The sequence below is a fragment of the Lactuca serriola genome, chromosome 8 (genome assembly GCF_051521515.1).
Source record: "Lactuca serriola cultivar US96UC23 chromosome 8, Lser_US96UC23_V15, whole genome shotgun sequence".
NCBI lineage: Eukaryota > Viridiplantae > Streptophyta > Magnoliopsida > Asterales > Asteraceae > Lactuca > Lactuca serriola.
In genome coordinates this window covers 248,805,024-248,822,969 of record NC_136415.1, presented here as the reverse complement: position 1 = coordinate 248,822,969, position 17,946 = coordinate 248,805,024, and the positions used below count along the sequence as shown (strand labels likewise).

The following is a 17,946-nucleotide window of genomic DNA, read 5'->3' as shown; positions in this document are numbered from 1 at the left end:
TCAAGACAGGGATTCTGGGAACCATAGAGGGGTAAAATGGTCTTTACCCATCCCAAGAGTTAGAGAGAGAAAATAACTTAGTTTATTTAGTGTTGTTTTTGAAGTGTTAATTAGAGATAATTATCATGTGTGCTAGGTGGAGGCTAGATTGGTGATTCGTGTACGAGGTTTATTTGATTGCTTACGGGGTGAGTCTTCTCACTATACATACCTGAGAGGTACTGCTGAGTGACCGGAGGGTCTTATTTGAGTTATGAGATATTATACATTTTGTCTTTGTGATATATGCTATTTTATTTTGTGCATTTTGAGATCGGACCAGAGGGTCCAACCCAAGTTGTGAAGACCGAAGGGTCCTCACTAAGACACAGGACCGGAAAGTCCAACCCGAGTCATGAGACCGGAGGGTTCTCACTGAGATACAGTTCTAGAGGGTCCATACCGAGCCGTGAGACCTGAGGGTCCTCACCACGACGCATAACCAAAGAGTCCATGCCGAGCTATAGCCATGAGAGGCTTATTATTTGTGTATGTGGTATTTTAGGGAACTCACTGTGTTATGTGTTTCAGGTATTTCTCAGGATCACAGGAAGGCGCCGGCTTGATTGTACACACGAGATGGAGTTATGATTTGAGGATTCTGAATTTCGTTTAAACAATTTATGAATATGCATTTTTGATAAATTGTCATTTTGGGGATTTGTGAACTGTGTTTATGGGAATTTTGTGATTTTTAAAATGAAAATTTTGTTTGAAAATTTACAGTGTTACAAGTTGTATCAGAGCCTTGGTTTTAAGGGATTCAGATGTGCTCTCGGGTACATTCGGACTCAAACTGAGGATTTGAGAATTTTTTTTCTATAATGAGTAAGAGTTTTAAGGATAAGATGAGATGGAGTAGTGTGTATAATTAGCCTTTGGAGGCTAGATATAGAGTTTGGGTTGTAAATCTGCCTTAAAACATCTGAATGAGAACATAGACTGAAGGGACTCGCCAAGTCGACGAGCTGACTCAACGAGTCGGCTAGAGTTTTCCCCGACGAGTCTGGACATGAGTAACTCGGCGAGTTGATGAGACAACTCGACGAGTTAAGTTGGATTTTCATGACATTTTTGAAGAACGAGGGGACTTGACGAGTCACATAGATGCACTCGACGAGTCGGGTCAACATTGACTGTTGACTTGAGTGTTGACTTCTGTTGACTTTAGGGTTTGGTCAAGACATGGATTATGGGAACCATAGAGGGGTAAAATGGTCTTTACCCATCCCAAGAGTTAGAGAGAGAAAATAACTTAGTTTATTTAGTGTTGTGTTTGAAGTGTTAATTAGAGATAATTATCATGTGTGCTAGGTTGAGGCTAGATTGGTGATTCGTGTACGAGGTTTATTTGCTTGCTTACGGGGTGAGTCTTCTCACTATACATACCTGAGTGGCACTGTTGAGTGACCGGAGGGTCTTATTTGAGTTATGTGATATTATGCATTTTGTCTTTGTGATATATGCTATATTATTCTGTGCATTTTGAGATCGGACCGGAGGGTCCAACCCGAGCTGTGAAAACAGGAGGGTCCTTACCGAGACACCGGACAGGAGGGTCCAACCCGAGTCATGAGACCGAAGGGTTCTCACTGAGACACAGGACCGGAGGGTCCACACCGAGCTGTGACACCAGAGGGTCCTCACCGAGACGCATGAACAAAGGATCCATGCTGAGCTATAGCCATGAGAGGCTTATTATTTGTGTATGTGGTATTTTGGGGAACTCACTAAGCTTTGTGCTTACCGTGTTGTGTGTTATGTGTTTCAGTTACTTCTTAGGATCGCGGGAAGGCGCCAACTTGATTGTACACACAAGACGAAGTTATGATTTGAGGATCTTGGATTTCGTTTAAACAATTTATGAATGTGTTTTTGGTAAATTGTCATTTTGGGGATTTGTGAACTGTGTTTTTGGGAATTTTGTGATTTTTAAAATGAATTCTTTTTTTGAAATTTACGGTGTTACATGTTGGTATCAGAGCCTTTAGTTGAGAATTCGGATGTACTCTCGGGTACGTTCGAACTCAAACTAAGTATTTGAGAAAATGTTTCTACAATGAGTAATAGTTTTAAAGAGAAAACGAGATGGAGCAGTGTGTACAATCAACCAGAGCCCGAACGGTGATTTCCCAAAATACCATTATTTGTTTATATTCTAAGATATTTATGAGATATTAGAGCTGCATATTAGAGAATAGGCTAGGTACTTCAGAAATTAGGGCTAGAGTTTCCTGATTCATGATGCCTTAGCCTAGGATATGATATTGATTGGATTTATATGCTATTTTCTTTGTATGTGTATTGAGTAGGGAGAAACATAGCAGTAGTCTTTAGAGAGAGTTTGGGTAATCTAGGAGAGATACCTAGATGAGCATTAAGGAATTTACCGAGAAAGTAGCTGATATCAGTGAGGGATAGAGTACTGTGAATTAGGATCCTAAGAGGAGGACTTGAGATGACTACATGTTGGTGTAGAAGGTAGTATTGGGCTCGTACTACTAAAAACACCAGATCTATATGCGACCCAAGTGTAACACCCATAAAAATTCGAGCCAATTCAAACTTTTAAAACATTCCAAATCCATTAAACATTACAAACTTGTTTTCAAAAAGTATCATATCATAGTATCCCAGTAACAAATTCATAAAAAGTGAGGAGTTGTACGATCACGCCTTAGCCTTGCCCCGATCTCCTGAAGTACCTGAAACAATAAACTGAAACTGTAAGTCCGAAAGCTTAGTGAGTTCCCCCAAAATACCGATACACATACAGTCAACATAATCATGTCAGCAACATCATAACATAACTAACTAAAACAACATAAAATAGGTCCACAACTTTACAGAATGGATTACCCCCTGGGCCCACAGTGTGAGTCCGGATTGCTTCCGGCCCACAACTCACATCTGGCATGCCATCGAGCCCACGGTACGAGTCTCCCTTAGCCCGTGACTGGAATGCTCCCAGGTTTGTTGGATTATCGCACGAAGCAGTCTCACCTCAACCTATACCACAAAAAATATCAACATGTATCATAACTAATGCACATACAGATAATCATACAGTATCACAGGTAGTCTTATAGATCTACCCGACTAGCAAATCAACTGGCATACGTCACTAACTCAACTCATCATATCAATAACTACTAGGATATCAAATCCAGTGGGCCGGCCTTGGTTCCTTAGACCCCTTAGTATAGTGAGGATAACTCACATTGCAAATGTCGGCTCGGTAACTAAACTCCAACTCTCGGATCACGACCGCAACTCCACAACCTATTATCATAATAGAACCATACTCGTAAGTTCTCAACCTTTCAAGGAACCCTATAAGTCAACTAGTCAACCCCATGGTCAAAGTCAAAGTCAACAGTCCATGTTGACCCTTACTCGTCGAGTACCCTCGGCTACTCGCCGAGTTCCTCGAGATACTCGTCCACTCGCCGAGTCCCCGAAGTGACTCGTCGAGTTCCTATGGTTCGCGATCGAAGCCCTAAGGCCACTCGTCAGGTTCTCCTTCTTGCAAATCGACAGGTTCACACACATTCATCAATTTGGGGAAACTTTAACCGATTCGCCGAGTTGTTCATCCAACTCGTCGAGTTCTATGCCTATCTTCATGTGACTCGCCGAGTCGACTATGCGACTTGCCGAGTCCCTTCAGTCCTTTAACCATGCAGACACCTTTTGAGCCATGCCAAGGCCCCAAATTGCAGATCCAACTTCCCTAGGCTTGCTTATCACGTAAAGTTACAAACTTTACGTGCATGCATGGCTAAAAAGACTCTAAATGACAAATCCAAGCTTACAAAGGGGATTTACACTCAAGGGAGGCTTCATTCATGACCAAAGCTTGAACTTTATGAATCTAAAACCCAAGAAGGGTCCAGATCTGAAGTTACAACTTCAGATTTAGTTCATGCACCACAATATCATCATAACCAACCCAAAAATAACCCTAAATCTCACCTAAAAGAGGTCTAGAAAGAAATGAGGTAAAGGTGGTGACTTGATACCTTTAAATGATGCTAACAGAGGTAGATTTCTGATTCCCCACACTTTCCTTGCTTCTAGCCTCTTGCCCTCTAAGCTCTTCTTTCCAAGAATTCTCTTTCCAAGCTTAAAACACACTAGAATCAATCACCACATGGATTAGGGTTCTCTGTACTCTCAAGGGGTTGTAAAGAGGCCAAAGGGGGCATATGATTCTTTAAATAGGGTGCAAACCCCCGGGATTTAGGGTTTCATCTGCCAGCTTTCACTCGTCGAGTCCCTTTTTGGACTCGGCGAGTAGGCCACTAAATTCGCGAACCAACCCGCTGCTACTCGACGAGTAGAGCAACCAACTCGTCGAGTAGACCTTGGAAATAAAAGAATTCTTATTTAAATCAACACCTGAGAATCGGGTCGTTACACCAAGTAAGAATCTTAGGATGATAAGGAGCATGTACGGGTGGGTAAACGAGTGTGTATGTGTATTGAGCTAGTCTCTAATGATTTTGTGTTTGCATTTCAGAGACACTATGGTGATTACCCACAACAACCCCAGGGGGAATGGTGCTAGTGATGAGGAGATCCGCAGGATCATTCATGAGGAGGTGGCCGCAACTATCCGAGAGGACATACCGGAGATGTTTGGATCTATTAAGACCACGTTCATTGAGACATTCGATGACCGATACGCTGTTGTTACGGAGGCTGTTGCTGCTGCAGCCACCGCGGCCATAGCTGCAGCTAGGCCACAGGGAGGTGACTCGTTGTTGTTTTGTGAGTTCAGCAACACGAAGACACCAGAGTTTGATGGGACGCAGGATCCGATAGCTTCCATAAGATGGATCTCCGACATCGAGGGGTGTTTTTATACATGTTCATGTCCAGAGCATCTGAGAGTCCGATTCGCACCGAACCAGCTTCGCTTGGGAGCGAATGACTGGTGGAAGTTTGTGACGACTGATTTTACCCCTGCAGAGCATGTTGCAGTGCCTTGGGAGAGGTTCACCAAGTTGTTCTGAGATGAGTATGTTCCCCAGATGGAGACGAAACGTTTGGCACATGAGTTTCTGTCTCTCAAGCAGAAGACAGAGTCAGCGACTGAGATTACGAGGATGTTCCACAATAGGGCGTTGTACTGCCCTGAGCACATGTCCACTGAGCAGGCATGTGTGAGTCGGTATTTGAGTATCTTGAGGAGAGACATTCAGGAGTTCATGGCGAACTCATCTGATCAGACATTGGCTGAGTTGCAGGCCAATACCAGGAGAAGAGAGATTAAGCTGGAGATTCATACTAGTGAGGAGGGAGAGTAGCATGGGAGAGATAAGAGACTGACACAATCACAACCGATGGCTAAGCGGGCTAAGCCCGCTAATTCGAGAGCTAGAGGCCAGAAGGGCCGCACTTGTATCAAGTGTGGCAAGACCCACGAGGGATCGTGCTCAGCAGGGATTTGCTACAAATGTGGCAAGGAGGGCCATATGGCGAAGGACTGCCCCCAAGGGATTTTCTATTTGCTTTCACTACAACCAGACGGGCCATCGGAAGGCTGAGTGTCCCCAGCTCACCCAGGGATCACCCTAGACTGCTACTCCTGCTTTACGTGTTACTGATGGCCGACCGGGGAAGGCCGAGCCTCCTAGGGCTCGTGGGAGAGCATTTCAGTTAACAACGGAGGATTTTTTAGACTTGGCCACTCCTTGACTGCCATTAACTTGGCTGGATCCACCTTGATCCCATCAGCACTAATTATTTTCCCAAGAAATTGGATCTCCCACAACCAAATTCACATTTGGATAACTTTGCATAAATTTTCTCCCTACATAGAGTCTCCAAAACTTCTCACAAATGCTTCTGATGATCCTCGACACTCTGAGAGTATACCAAAATGTCATCAATAAATACTATAACTGACCTATCCAGAAATGGTCAACATATCCGATTCATCAGGTCCATAAAACTATAGGTGCATTCATTAACCCTAAAGGCATTTCTAGGAACTCATAATTCCTATATCGGGTGTAACATCCCAAGTCCAGGTATATCTAATAAACCCTTGTTCTTTTGATAATTTTCAAGTTTAGCCCTTATTGAGAAACGGGTGGTAAATGAGTACGTGGGGCGTACACATGTCTACGCTCAACGTATTCAGGTGCATGTTTTTGATGCGGAAGCCACCTAGTATGTTGGGCGTATCAGAGGGTATGTTGAGCGTACTAGGCCCAGAGTGAAAACCCTAATTTGGGGTGTGTCCCTATATAAAGGATATGATGGCCTCATTCCTGGACACTATCCTCAGACAAACAACTCCCTCAAACCCTAAATTCTCATTCATTGAGCCGATGTGTCCTTTTGAGAGCATTTAAGTGATCTTGTGTGTTCTTGGAGTGTAGAAGGAGCTTTGAAGAAGAAGGAGTGGGAGTCCAAGATGTGGATCTGATCATATCTGTGTTGGGAGCTTCATTTAGAGGTATAAAGCTCAAAGCTTTCTCACTCTTTTAATTTGTGCATCATGTTAGACCATTTTAGGGTTTTGGTCCCAAAGTTAGATGCATTATGAGATATTGAGCTCCATAGACTATGACCATCTCTTTTGAGTGTCTTTAGTGGTGTAGTGTCATAAAAATAGATAATTGGATGTTTGAATCAATCCATGCATGAGATATGAGCATTTTGAGATAAGAATGTGAGAGTTTTGAGTGTTTTTGACTTTATCAGCCATGAAAAGGCTTAAAGTCACAGACTTAATGGAGTAAGAGCCTTTAGGGAGTCCAGATATGTGATATGAGCTAAGGTCTTAACTGATTAAGACCAAATGAGTAGGAAGAGTAAAACTGGGACATACGCTGAGCATAATCCTAGTACGCGCAGTGTAGGGTTGAGAATCCCCGATGCATGCATGGCAAAGGAGTATGCCCAACATAGAGGACTTGTATGCGCAGCGGACGCATTGTCGTTGACTTGAGTTGACTTTTAGGGTTTGGTCAATTTGTGGATATTAAGGCCATAGAAGGGTAACATGGTCTTTTATCCTTCTATGAGTTTGTAGAAGGATTACTCTAACTTCTTTGAGAGTCGTTATTAATTAGAAATAATTATCGTTTGTGTTAGGCGGAGGTTAAACAGGTGATTTGAGTTCGAGGTTATCTGATTTGTTACAAGGTGAGTCTTCTCACTATACTTACCTGAGTGACAACACTGAGTGACCGAAGGTTCTTATTTGAGTTATCGACCAGAGGATCCTATGTGCTTATATTGAGTTATGTGATATTGTGCTTCTTTTTGTCTTTGTGATATCTGCTATGTTATTCTGTGTTTTTCTGAGATCGAACCGGAAGGTCCAAACCGAGTTGTGAGACCGGAGGGTCCTCACCGAGACATAGGAATGGAGGGTCCAACCCGAGCTGTGAGATCGAAGGGTCCTCATTGAGACATAGGACTGGAGGGTCCAACCTGAGTTGTGATACCGGAGGGTCCGACCCGAGCTGTGAGACCGAAGGGTCCCCACTGAGACACATGACCGGAGGGTCTACACCGAGTTATAGCCATGAGAGGCTTATTATTTGTGTATGTGGTATTTTGGGGAACTCACTAAGATTTATGCTTACTGTGTTGTGTGATATGTGTTTCAGGTACTTCTCAGGATCGCGGGAAGGCGCCGGCTTGATTGTATACACTAATTTCGAGACTATGTGGATTCTGGGATAGTGATGTTTTTATGTGGATTTGTATTGAGACTTGAGCAATTATGTTTTTGAGATATACATTATGAGTTTTTATGTGATTGTAAAAATGAAAATTTTGGTTTGAAAATTTACGTTGTTACAAGTTGGTATCAGAGCTTGAGTACCAGGTGGGAGATTTTGTCCACCTGAAGGTATCCCTATGGAAATGGGTGATCCGATTCAGGAAACAGGGCAAGCTGGGGCCCCGATACATTGGTCCTTTCAAAGTGACCACCAGATTGGGTAAGGTAGCATACCGGTTGGAGCTACCTGCAGATTTGAGCCAGATTCATACCACCTTCCAAGTGTCCAAGTTGAGGAAGTGTGTAGCCGATGAGACGGCAGTGGTTCCCTTAGAGGTCATTCAGGTAGATGTGAGTCTGAATTACATTGAGAGGCCGATAGCAATTTTAGATCGAAAGGTGAAGGTGTTGAGGAATAAAGAGGTGCCATTGGTTCAGGTTCAGTGGCAACATCGGAGGGGGTCTGAGTGGACTTGGGAGTCGGAGTCCGAGATGCTCGAGCAGTACCCAAAGTTATTTCTGGAGCATGACTTCGAGGGCGAAGTATGATTCTAGTGGGGGAGAATTGTAACATCCCAAGTCCAAGTATACCTTATAAATGCTTGTTATTTTGGTAATTTTCAAGTTTAGCCCTTATTGAGAAAAAGGTGGTAAATGAGTACGCGGGGCGTACGCATGTGTACGCTCAGTGTACTAATGTGCGTGTTTTTGAAGTGGAAGCCACCTAGTACGCTGGGCGTACTAGGCCCAGAGTGAAAACCCTAATTTGGGGTGTGTTCCTATATAAAGGATATGATGGCCTCATTCCTAGCCACCATCCTTAGACAAACAACTCCCTCAAACCCTACATTCTCGTTCATTGAGTTGGTGTGTCCTTTTGAGAGCATTTAAGTGATCTTGTGTGTTCTTGGAGTGAAGAAGGAGCTTTGAAGAAGAAGGAGTGGGAGTCCAGGATGTGGATCTGATCATATTTGTGTTGAGAGCTTCATTTAGAGGTATAAAGCTCAAAGCTTTCTCACTCTTTAGATTTGTGCATTATGTTAGACCATTTTAGGGTTTTGGTCCCAAAGTTGATTGCTTTATGAGATATTGAGCTCCAAAGACTATGACTAGCTCCTTTGAGTGTCTTTAGTGGTGTAGTTTCATAAAAATCGAGACTTGGACGTTTGAATCAATCAATGCATGAGATATGAGCATTTTGAGATAAGAATGTGAGAGTTTATTGTCAGAACTTAGAATGCAACAGTAGGATTGTGTACTGCATTGTGGCAATAAAAGTGCAGTTCACTTAGCAAAGAATCTAGTGTTTCATAGTAGAACAAAACACATTCATATGAGGTACCATTTCATTCGAGAGTTAATCAATGAAGGAACTCTAAACTTAAAGAAAATCCTTGGATCGAAGAATCCAGCTGATATGTTCACCAAGGTGGTTATCACTGAGAAGTTGAAGCTTTGCATGGATTCAACTGGCCTTTCAAAAGTTTGAAGAAAAGGGCTTGGCGGAGAAAGAGAAAGAGAGAGAGAGAGAGAGAGAGAGAGAGAGAGAGAGAGAGAGAGAGAGAGAGAGAAAGAGAGAGAGAGAGAGAGAGAAGGAGTATTTTGAGGAATGGTGAAATTTAAATGGCAGATGAAGTAGCTCAAGCCTTCAAGTGGAAGATTTTTGGGGTATGAAGTCTTGTCCAACATAAAGCACTTAGATCACAATGGAGCACTTGGGGTTCATGAAACATATGACAAAGGAATGGATCATCTGAGAAGGGAATAGATCGTCTGCCAAAGGAACGTATCAAGTGCCAAAGGAAGGGATCATAAAGGGGGGGGGGGTTGGAGCACCTAGAAGAGGTTTAGAGCACTTGGTACTGATATAGAGCAACAAGGGGACCTTGTTGCGCCATCTGATAAAGGAATAGGCCAAGAAGGATGTTGTTGCACCATAAGCATTCCTTCTTGCACCATGTTGTTCCCTCTTACGCCATGATGTATCCCTCTTGAGCCAATGGGTTTCCTCTTGCGTCATGGAGTATACAGTTGCGTCAAGCATGTTGTTGTTGCGCCAAGGTGGTAATGTTGCTCCAACCTAGAAGTTCTTGCGCCATACTTGAAACCTGTTGCACCATCCTTGCACATGTTGCGCCATCATGGTGCAAGATGGGTCATTTTGCTTCCTTGATGAGCCATGGTATCCGTGATGAGCCAAGTATGCTATGAAGTCCTTTATGATGCTCAAGATCGTTAAGGGATGCTCAGAAGTTGATATTGCTCAAGGATTACACCATGTTGTGCCACAATGATGGATGTTGGGCCATTAATGTTCATGATGTGCCACTTGTACATCATGATGCTCCACTATGACACAACATGCTCCATCATGTGTGTTGTTGATGCTCATGGGTTGTATGACATGGAAGAATGTTCAAGAAGACGCTACATTGCAGAATATGATTGGTTGTCACCATTCATGAGCCTATGGGCCAATAAGATTGGCCTGTTAGGGTTTTAAGTTTGATCCCTCAAGTATAAATAGGCTCATACCCCCATCATTGTAAATTGTTAGATTTCTGTGAGATCTCAAAGTGAGATACAATTTTGAGTGCTTGTATTAGTTCCAAAAAGTTAATAAAATCCTCTATCTTTCTCTCTCGTTCGACCGTGAATGTAGGTCACCTTGACCGAACAACATAAATATCGTGTTCTTTTGATTTATGTTTTTATTTATTTATTTATTTTTGATATTTTTCTGAAGTGCTTAACTTGTTTTGTTATCACCCAACAGCTAGAATCTAAGTCCTACGACTAATTTTATCAAAATTCTAAGAACCATCTCTGTGTAAATGCCATTTAAATGTCAGGCATGTTAAACCAAATAAACAAATATAGGTAAATAAAAATCACTATTTGTTAGCACAAAGGGTAGTACCAAGGTTCTAAATTACGTAAGGCGTGACTTGGCGGCAATGTCAAGCCTCAAGCTTTTCCGAGCCTTGGCGAGTCACGGCGTTTGTAAAGCGTAACTTAAGGCGGAAATTTTCTATATAATTAATATTTTTATATGTATTTTCAACTATTATTCATTTTTATACATATATATGAGTTAAGGCGGCGTTTTGGCAAAGATTGGCGGCAGGTGCAAGCCTTGGAGCCGTGACGCGCCATGGCGGAGCCATGGTGAGCTTTTTAGAACCTTGGGTAGTACAGAGTAAGCAATGTCGAATCAACAAGGACGCGCCCTAAAGTCAATGTTTTTTTTGTAAGGCATAATCTATGGGACACCATTTACCTCGACCTTCAACTACATGTCTCTCTCTTACAACATCTCACTGTATACTTAGATGCAGATTGAGGGGATGCTCCTAAAGATATACTTCTGGTTATTGAATGTTAACTAGAGATAACCTCTTGTCTTGGTCCTCCAAACATCAGACTATCATCTTCAGATTCAACGTTGAAACAGAATACTGAGGAGTGGATGAAGTAGTCACTAAAACAGTTTGGCTTCACGATATCACTTTCTTCTCATGAAACCCAACGTTGTGTACCGGACAATGCCAACACAATTTATAGCTCCACCAGCGCAGGTCAACATCGGTACACCAACACACATCGAGATTAACATACATTTTGTTTGGGACAAAGTCGTCACGAGCCACATCCGAGTTGCACACGTTCCCTCTTCATCCCAGTATGCACACATTTTCATGAAGGGTCTTCCATCCTTCATGTTTCTCAACTTTAGATCCAATATCAACGTTCACCCAAACCCTCTTGTTTTGATAGTATGGGGTGTTAAATGTATATGTATGTTTGTATTGGCCAGGCCCACTTTCCATAACCAATTACCATGTAATTAGTATACATATATTTGGATAATGCGAAGGAAAATTTGATGGGAAAATCAGATTTTAGAGCATGCATATACAAACCTTCGAATTTTGGACATAGGGGCATCTAAAGAAGAAGAAACTACATTCAAGGAATAATTAATGTAGAACTTGTGGAATTCTTGCAATGGTTCTTCCTAGCCGTAAAAGTTTTTCCTTATGTGTTCCTCTAATGTCATTATTATTTGTGTTACACATGGTTAGTTTATGAACAAATTATCCGTCTCTGTGCAAGATTATGATAGAATGTATGAAAACTCTTTAAATATGAAAACTTGGAAATATGAATACTGCTTGTGATGGGCAGAGTGTGTACTGATTTAACGGGTCTCACGACACAAAATGGACAGAATGTGAGCCATTTCTTGATTGGGTGTGAACAAGTAACGGACCACTTCGCATAGAAAGAGACCACAAGCTACAAACGAACAGAATAGGCCAAAAAGCAAATCAATCGAAATGTTTATAAGTCGATGTGACTTTTTTAACTAGCAATAAGCGTTATTTTTTAAATGATTGATTACATGTTTCAAAAACCTATAATTTAGTAAAAAAAAACGTCATTTGTGTGTTTGTGTATGTTTTTGTAGATGACGTGTATCATATTGAAATTGAAAAGGACAAGAAGAATCTATAGGACATTATTATGCTTTGTTTTTATGTAATTATGTAAAGTCGGAGTTTGAATAAGCCATGAACATAAATAAATAAATAAATAAAATCTTAAGTGGATTGAACTGTTGTAACTGTAAACGAATATGGTGTGTAAAGGCTACGAGACATAAAAGGTTATCTCCAATCTTTATAACAAAAAATATATATAAAATGACAAAGAATTTGCATCATTTTTATATTTTAATCTAACACTAAAGTCATGCTATAAGGAATGAAAGAACATGTTTTATGTTATTTTATTAGCATGGAATGGTTATAATGTATAATTTGCTATTACTAAACTATTAATAAAAAAAATCATTGCAACAACTTGCTAAAATATAAGTGAATATTATGATATTTATGGAAACAATTTAAAATCCATATTTACTATTAAACTCATTCTAAGACTTGATTATGCATTTAGATTCTTTTTTTTTGGAACGGCAGCATCATTATACATTTAGATTCTATTTAAATTAATTTTTAATTTTACATTGAAAGTTATCATTATATATAAAACCAAGTTTGAGTTTTTGGTTAGGTAACATCAAATTTAATATGTTGTAGTCAGTTGGATTCCATTTGCTTCGCAATTTGACGTCCTAGTCCATTACATTTTAATATTATCGTTGACGCTTTAAATATAAAAGAAAAATATAACTAAAAACCTATGAAAGTATATTCAAATACTTACAACTTACCTATAATAATTGGTTAACCCAAAAGTCAACAAACTTAGCAAAATATTTGAAGTTCATTTTTACAACAATTAGATAAAATTTAAGAAAATTCCACCAATAATAATTAATTTCGCTGTGGACGCTACCATATAGACAAATAAGGCTATTTTTTCAACTTTCCTCATTTTTTTTTTTTTGGTCTAAGATTTCGTTTTAACAATGTTAAAACTCTATTTTAATGTAAAGAATATCTCTGCCACAAAAAATTTAAAATAATTGCTTTTTCAATTAAAAATTTATGATTTCATAAAAATATGAACAGTTTAATAGAACAAAAAACAATTTTACTATATAAAAACTTACAAAGTGAATTTCACAGTATTACATTTTGTTTTGGTTTCACAGTGAAGAGTAGATTTTACAGCATATTTATTTTTAATTATTTTTCCAAAAAATCAAAATAACTTTTAACCGGTTTAACAGTGTGAAACCTATTTCGCAACGCCACTACAAAATTAGTTGTTAATTTATCAGAGACAAATTTTCCTAAATTTTGAAGAATTTTAACCGAAGAAAAAAAGATGTTTTTTCAGTTTTTGTTCCTTTCTCTCGTGAATTTTACCCATTTAACCCAAACCCCAACCCAACATGGTCCCATATGTGTCATTTCCCACTTCTACTTTTAGAGTTGGCATTGTCCTACTTGAATACGACCTTTTTGTACATGAATTTCATCAACTAAAACGAAAGAAAGCAAACAAAAGCATAAAGTCCTCCTTTTTCCATTCTATCTGAAAGGTACCCCATCTCCTTTCTTATTATGAAAACATCTTTACAGACCATTTCCCTCTTCATATTACCATATACAAACCTCCAATCAACTTTCTTTTATTCCTCACTATTAATTACATGATATAAAATATGATAATGACATGATACGCCCATCAAAAATAATCACAACCGACTCATTCATTACATTCATACCACCTCTAACCAATAGCAAACCTTCAATGCTTCTTCTTTGCTTCATATCATACTCTACTAACTCAAAATACTAAGTTTCTGGTATAGGAAGTAATTGTCCCTAACAAAAAGTACAAAATATATGCATTTAGCCCACATTTATTGACTGATGTCAATAAGACAAAAATTATAATTTTTAAATATGTGCATTAGACATTGGTTTGTACTGTGTTTCACATATACTGAACTGTGACCTATGTCAGTCGTACAAAACTTGCAATTTTTAAATATATGCAAAAATTGAAGATTTTGCGTCTCCCAAAAAGGTGAAAATTTTGATTTTTTTAACTGTGCAAAAGACGTGAATATCCTCTCTCCTCATCTCGTCATACAAAATACTGTAGATTTTTTTTTTCAATCATTTCCAGTTTAGTCCAGTTCTGTCTCGTCCAAATAAATTAAATGAAGAGGTTAATCGGTTGATTTTACCTGTTGATTTTGTGATTGAAAATTTTCCAATTTTGCCCTTGTGTTGGAAGTCGGATGTTTAGGATTAGGATTTGCGCGTAAAGATAGATTTTTCGAGGACATAGACGGCAATGTCCGCCACAACCAAGAATCCGAGGGTGATTTCGGTAATGGCGGCGGAGCGGGTAACTCCATGTTATTTTGTCGGGAAAACTTTAAATCTCGTTCAACTTTCGGGTCTTCACAAAATCCCGCTTCTTTCTCCTGTTTCGGAATATGTGAAATTCCGAAAATACCCTCATCAGATTTGGCAGTTTCGACCTTATGTATGGTGTCAATGTAAAGAGTCTTTTCAACCATATGATTTTGAGGGCTGGATTCTTTCTCATTCTCAACAGCTAGTAATTCCTTGAAGCTAATGAGTACTTTCTTTTGTAAATTTACTTCTTTATTTTTTGAATCGATATCATCATCTGAAATCACACTATCCAACGGCTCTGATCGCTCTTTCTGATTGGTAGCTTCTTTAGGCTTGTTTTTTATAATGGTCTGCTCTTTTTCTTGATTGGCTAATGATCTGTGCTCATATACAGCCACTCTAGCAGGCTAATAAAATCCAAAAAAAAAAAGGACAAGGGTAAATGTGTAATTTTGCAGCAACGTTTCATATTTGAACAAATTAATGCAATAAAGTGGTTGATTATGAAACCATGTTTCATTCAATAAATGCTTGATTATGAAATATTGTTTCAGTTTTAACAAATTTATGTAAAATTCTTAATCATAGTAATATTAATTTAAAAAAGAATTATAAAGAGATAATTACCTGAGAGCTAGCAGATGAGGATTCAGAGGGAGTTTTATTAGCAGAAGAAATTGGTAATCTGGTTCTCATACTTAATCCTGGTAATGGATTCAAAAGACCAATAGAACCCTTTAAACAAAAATGTGGAAGCAATCCACAAACCTTATATGATGTATTTTCATGCTCATCATAATCAAAATCACTATCTTCTTCACTATCATCACCAGTAAACTGTAAAAAATTAGGGCCATATGTAATTTGTGGCTTCTCATTTTCCCTATTAACCACCTTCTTCACCTCCAATGGCTTCTCATTCATCACTCTTGAATCAGATGACTCTTTCTTTGTCTCTTTTGAGCTCTCAAATTCTGTTAACTTCACTTCTAAAGATTCTTGCTTTTTAGGTTTTGAAATTCGACCTGGTGGAGGCTTTGGGACAAGATATTTTATATGTTTTTGTGTTTTTGTTTCATCTTTTGGTTTTCCAGGAATATGTTCCCAAACAAAAGGGACACTTCCAGGGTTTCTTAATGAACCTGATTTGTAAGAAGGACTTGGTGATATTCCATTTTTCCTTTTGGAGTCCTTTTGAGAAGAAACTGTTGATGAGAAACGTCTTACAGAAAGAATTGGTCGATTGAAGTTTAATTGCTTGTCTTCCATCAAAACTTTAAAGAACTTCAAAAACTACCTGCAAATCTGCAATGCATACATCAATATCCATTATTAGAGACTCCAAGTTATCATCAAGATATGTAAAGACAGAAAAACAAAGAGCACATTGCTTCCATTAAAACACAAACAAATTTTAACAACCATGTGGAATAGCTGTATGTGATTGTAGATTTGAGCTGAATAATAAAATTGATGTGATGAAAATAGTATCATTTATCATTAAAACCTACATGTGTATCAATAAAGACAGCACTACATTTCAATCATGACTATAAATCATGATAAGAAAGTTTTCCATATTTGTGTCTTGAATTGAACTTTGAAAGTGACAAAGGCTCATTTTCTTTCCATTAGAATTGATGAATACATGGTACTACATAAAAGACTATCGTAACAGAAAATAAAATTGGAAATAGATGAAATTAAAAAGATCTAAGCAGAGTTTGAATTCTGGAACCACTATATTGGAATCTAAGGAATCGAAAATGGACTTCTTTTGAGAAGGAGGGAGAAAGTTGGATCTAAGAACATCAAAGAATGAAAACAGTAACATATCATTCTATAGTCATGTAGATCTTCCTGTTGTTTGAAATGAAAACTGATAAAAGAAGATACAGAATCACACTAGTCATTCGTCCAAAATCACAAAACTCTTCAAAATCAAATACGGTTTTAACCAAAAAAGGACATATGTAGTTACAGAAGAGTACTTCACATCTATCCAAAATCGCATAACTCTACTAGAATCAATAAAATATTCTTAAACCCTCATCTTCTAATTTCAACACAGAAAGCCTTCCGATACACGCCAAAAAAAATCTGGAACTCTTAAGCTCAGTTTTCTGCCAGACTGTCGTATCAAAACTCAACTACGAAGCAAACATAACACTCGAAACAAAACGACATTTGATTCTACAGATTAAATCATCAAAAACAAAAAGAGATTGTGGTGTAAAACAATCGATAAACAAAGTTACAGAAACAAAAACGAAGAATAAACCTTTAATTTGGAAGATCTTAAGCTAAAACGGACAAATAAACATGAGGTATTGACTGATCATGGAGAAAAGGAATTTAATCAGAAAAAGAAACAAGGAAACGTGCAATGAAGATAAGAGAAAGAATAAACCAAACCGTACGTTTGTGCTTCTGCTACTGCTTCTACTCCTTGTTCTTCGTCTTCCTTCCTTGGTATTCGATTCCTTTCCTAAATATACACAATCTGTCAATGGAATCTGAGCGAATTATTTGGAGAATTTCTAAGAGAGAAAATTATAAATATGGTATTATAATAAGCATCGATACGTTTCGTAGTTTATGAATATTTAAGTGGAGAATTGATTTGATTTGACTTACCTTCATGGTCAAAGTTTTTCGTACCATTGATTGATGATGACACATTTATATTGAGATATAAATTGCTTTTAAATGTATATAAAGTATAAACCTTATCTTATTTTCCATGTCATTTTCCGCTAACCTTATTTGATACGATTTATATTATAGTGTTTTTAGTTATACGATTTATATTATAATCAATAGTTATAACTAGTTTATAACTGGTGGAAACCATAATTACAAGAAAAATTCAAAATTATTAATCATTTATTTTATATAAAGTTTTAAATAAGTTATTAATTAAAAGATATTTTTATTAATTATGTAAAATTATAATCATTAATTTAAATAAATATATGATATATGGAATTAATTTTCCATATATATTAAACAAATAGAATCATATTAATTAGGATGTGTAATCAATTTAAAATAGATAATTAATAGAATGACAAGTGACATCATATTAATTAAGATATCTAATATTATAACATTTAGCAAAAAAATTACTCTTTTATTAACATAGGTTTAATAATAATAATATATTTTTTTTAAATTAGAGCACCTCTACAACTCCATTGAGTGGGCTCGAAATGAGCTCAATAACGCCAAGTTATACTCGGTACACACATTGTTATTAACTCGGCATTATAAGCTTGGAAGTTTGACTCAACAACATGCTTATGATGAGGG

At 38.2% G+C, this 17,946-nt stretch overlaps 1 protein-coding gene across 3 annotated transcripts; it reads right to left on the bottom strand.

Moving 5' to 3' along the window:
• Positions 1-13,753: 13,753 nt before the first annotated feature.
• Positions 13,754-17,219, bottom strand: LOC145069575 (uncharacterized). 3 transcript variants are annotated; one of them, XM_079016515.1, is made up of 4 exons: positions 17,055-17,219; positions 15,262-15,931; positions 14,457-15,041; positions 13,754-14,088 (listed from the first exon to the last, which is right to left on the bottom strand). In XM_079016515.1, exons 2-4 carry the CDS (start codon positions 15,901-15,903, stop codon positions 14,059-14,061), a joined length of 1,257 nt encoding a protein of 418 aa, XP_078872641.1. In that variant the 5' UTR covers positions 15,904-15,931; positions 17,055-17,219; the 3' UTR covers positions 13,754-14,058. The 3 variants fall into 3 exon arrangements, with proteins under 3 accessions (XP_078872641.1, XP_078872639.1, XP_078872640.1); XM_079016513.1 differs by having other exon boundaries at positions 15,262-15,939; positions 17,055-17,218; XM_079016514.1 differs by lacking the exon at positions 17,055-17,219 and adding an exon at positions 16,916-16,978 and having other exon boundaries at positions 15,262-15,939.
• Between the last annotated feature and the right edge of the window lie 727 nt (positions 17,220-17,946).

Excerpts from the sequence above, each read along its gene's own strand:
- LOC145069575 (XM_079016515.1), bottom strand. The coding sequence starts at position 15,903 with ATGGAAGACAAGCAATTAAACTTCAATCGACCAATTCTTTCTGTAAGA. Across the intron at positions 15,042-15,261 it reads CCTCATCTGCTAGCTCTCAG|CCTGCTAGAGTGGCTGTATA; the intron begins GTAATTATCTCT and ends GGATTTTATTAG. Across the intron at positions 14,089-14,456 it reads TTCAATCACAAAATCAACAG|GGACAATTACTTCCTATACC; the intron begins GTAAAATCAACC and ends ACTTTTTGTTAG.